The following is a 2,025-nucleotide window of genomic DNA, read 5'->3' as shown; positions in this document are numbered from 1 at the left end:
GACCCCCATTAGGTTCTCATGGGCCCACTTCTCCAGCCTTCTCTGGATGGCATTCCTTCCCTCTGTTGTATCAACTGTATCACACAGCTTGGTGTCATCTGCAAACTGATGCAAGAAGTTGTGTTATAACATTGCTGTTGTTGTTTTGCAGGGTGATCTCCAGTCCCAAGCAATGGTGCGTGCTGTTGCTCGCCAAGTGTGTGAGCAACTCATCCAGGGTAAGGTCATTGATAGTTTATATGCTTCTGTCTTTACAATGGATTTTTTCCTGCCACAGTTACAAATATGATGCTTTTCAGAGTCCATGGGGGCCTGTTAATTCTGCACTACACAGTCAGGATTTAAGATCCTTCTAGATTTATGTTCAACTGGATTTATGTCCAAGTAGAGCTGATTAGCATCTGGCACCTAAAAAAAAAGCCTGAATTCTCTCCAATCTGTTATAGTTTACAGAAGCTTCTGCTGTAACAATTTTAATTTTTATAGACATAGAATACAAAAAAAAAAAATCAAAGCAAGGAAATAAAATTCTACACAATACTTCTTCCTCTTTTCTGTGTGCTCCTTAAACCACCATTTCTCCACCAACAAGCACACAACTTCGTATTATTAAAGCATGACAAACCACAGCCTTGAGGACCTGCCAGTGCTCTCTTCAAAATTATCTGAACCAAGTTCTCCACTGCAACTTGAAAATAAGGATGTTTTTTTTCCTGACAGGTCATATGGCAAGATATAACTCAATTCTGAACCAGATTCCAAGCCAGTCTGTCTCGACGCGAACCATTGCAGGACCTCCTGGTGAGCCAGGTCGGCCAGGGGCTCCAGGGCCACAGGGTGAGCAAGGATCACCAGGCATGCAAGGGTTTCCAGGAAGTCCTGGTCAACCAGGAAGACCAGGAGAAAGAGGTAGGCTTCATACTTTCCATACAAAAAATATACTGACCTTTCCTGATATGTTCTGATGGCTTTTGTCTCTTATCTAAATGTGAGAAAAACAGCTTTTTCACTAATTGATGGATGAGCTCAACACAGACCATAATGAAAGCTCTGGAGACTCTGTCATTAAGGTAATGCAGGCCTTGCCAGGTGTGATTTGTCAGGATCACACAGAGGTTTAATGCCTGAAGTGCTGAAGATTGGTAGTATCTAACTGGGGACAGCCCATCTCATCGTGCTTTCATCTTAGTAGGACTCTGAAGTGAGCTGGAGCTATAAATGTGTAAGCAAAGGAGAGGAAAGATTAAGCTTTTGTGCTAAACTTGAACTGAGTCTCAAGATTTCTAAGTTATGATAGTCTGAAAAGAGCAAGGTTGATAAGAAGAGGGGAAAAAATTCATAGTTTATGAGAGGCTGAGAGGATCAAGGAGAGGAAATGGTGAGATCAAAGGGAAGTAATACAATTAACTGTTCATTTACAATAACTCTCCTCTATATTCTTACATGTAGGCTAGATCCCTTTCTCCTTTCTTGCTCCAGCATTGTCTAAAAACGAAACAAGCTCCATATTTTGATTTACTCTTTCTCTGTGCAACCCTGGCAATCTTCCGTGTGCCAGAGTATCATGAACCTCCCAGAGGTAGTACCAAGTAGATCTGTGATTGTGAAAGTGCTTTGAAGGCTGTGCTGGTCACAGCTGAGCAGTGCTCACACAGAGCCAAGGCCTTTTCTGCTCCTCACCCCAACAGCGAGGAGGCTGGGGGTGTACAAGACGCTGGGAGGGGACACAGCTGGGACAGCTGACCCCAACTGACCACAGGGGTATCCCATACCATATGACATCATGCTCAGCAAATAAAGCTGGGGGAAGAAGGAAGAAAGGGGGGACGTTCAGAGTCATGGCATTTGTCTTCCCAAGTAACCGTTGCACGTGAGGGAGCCCTGCTGTCCTGGAGATGGCTGAACACCTGCCTGCACATGGGAAGTAGTGAATGAATTCTGTGTTTTGCTTCACTTGTGTGCGCAGCTTTTGCTTTACTTATTAAACTGTCTTTACCTCACTCAACCCCTGAGTTTCCTCAGTTT

The 2,025-nt window shown here is 43.9% G+C and overlaps 1 protein-coding gene across 1 annotated transcript in view; it reads left to right on the top strand.

Annotated features, from left to right (window-relative positions):
• The window catches only part of COL14A1 (collagen, type XIV, alpha 1), a gene marked incomplete at its 5' end in the record, with an annotated part of 54,779 nt that overhangs the window by 42,834 nt on the left and 9,920 nt on the right, over positions 1-2,025 (top strand). The window contains 2 exons of the mRNA XM_010085474.1: positions 152-218; positions 721-909. Coding sequence (XP_010083776.1) covers positions 152-218; positions 721-909 — 256 coding nt within the window. The remainder of the gene's footprint in view (positions 1-151; positions 219-720; positions 910-2,025) is intronic.

Source organism: Pterocles gutturalis, unplaced genomic scaffold (assembly GCF_000699245.1).
Source record: "Pterocles gutturalis isolate BGI_N339 unplaced genomic scaffold, ASM69924v1 scaffold4725, whole genome shotgun sequence".
Taxonomy (NCBI): domain Eukaryota; kingdom Metazoa; phylum Chordata; class Aves; order Pterocliformes; family Pteroclidae; genus Pterocles; species Pterocles gutturalis.
The sequence above is the reverse complement of the archived record's forward strand: the minus strand, read 5'-3'. Positions and strand labels throughout refer to the sequence as shown.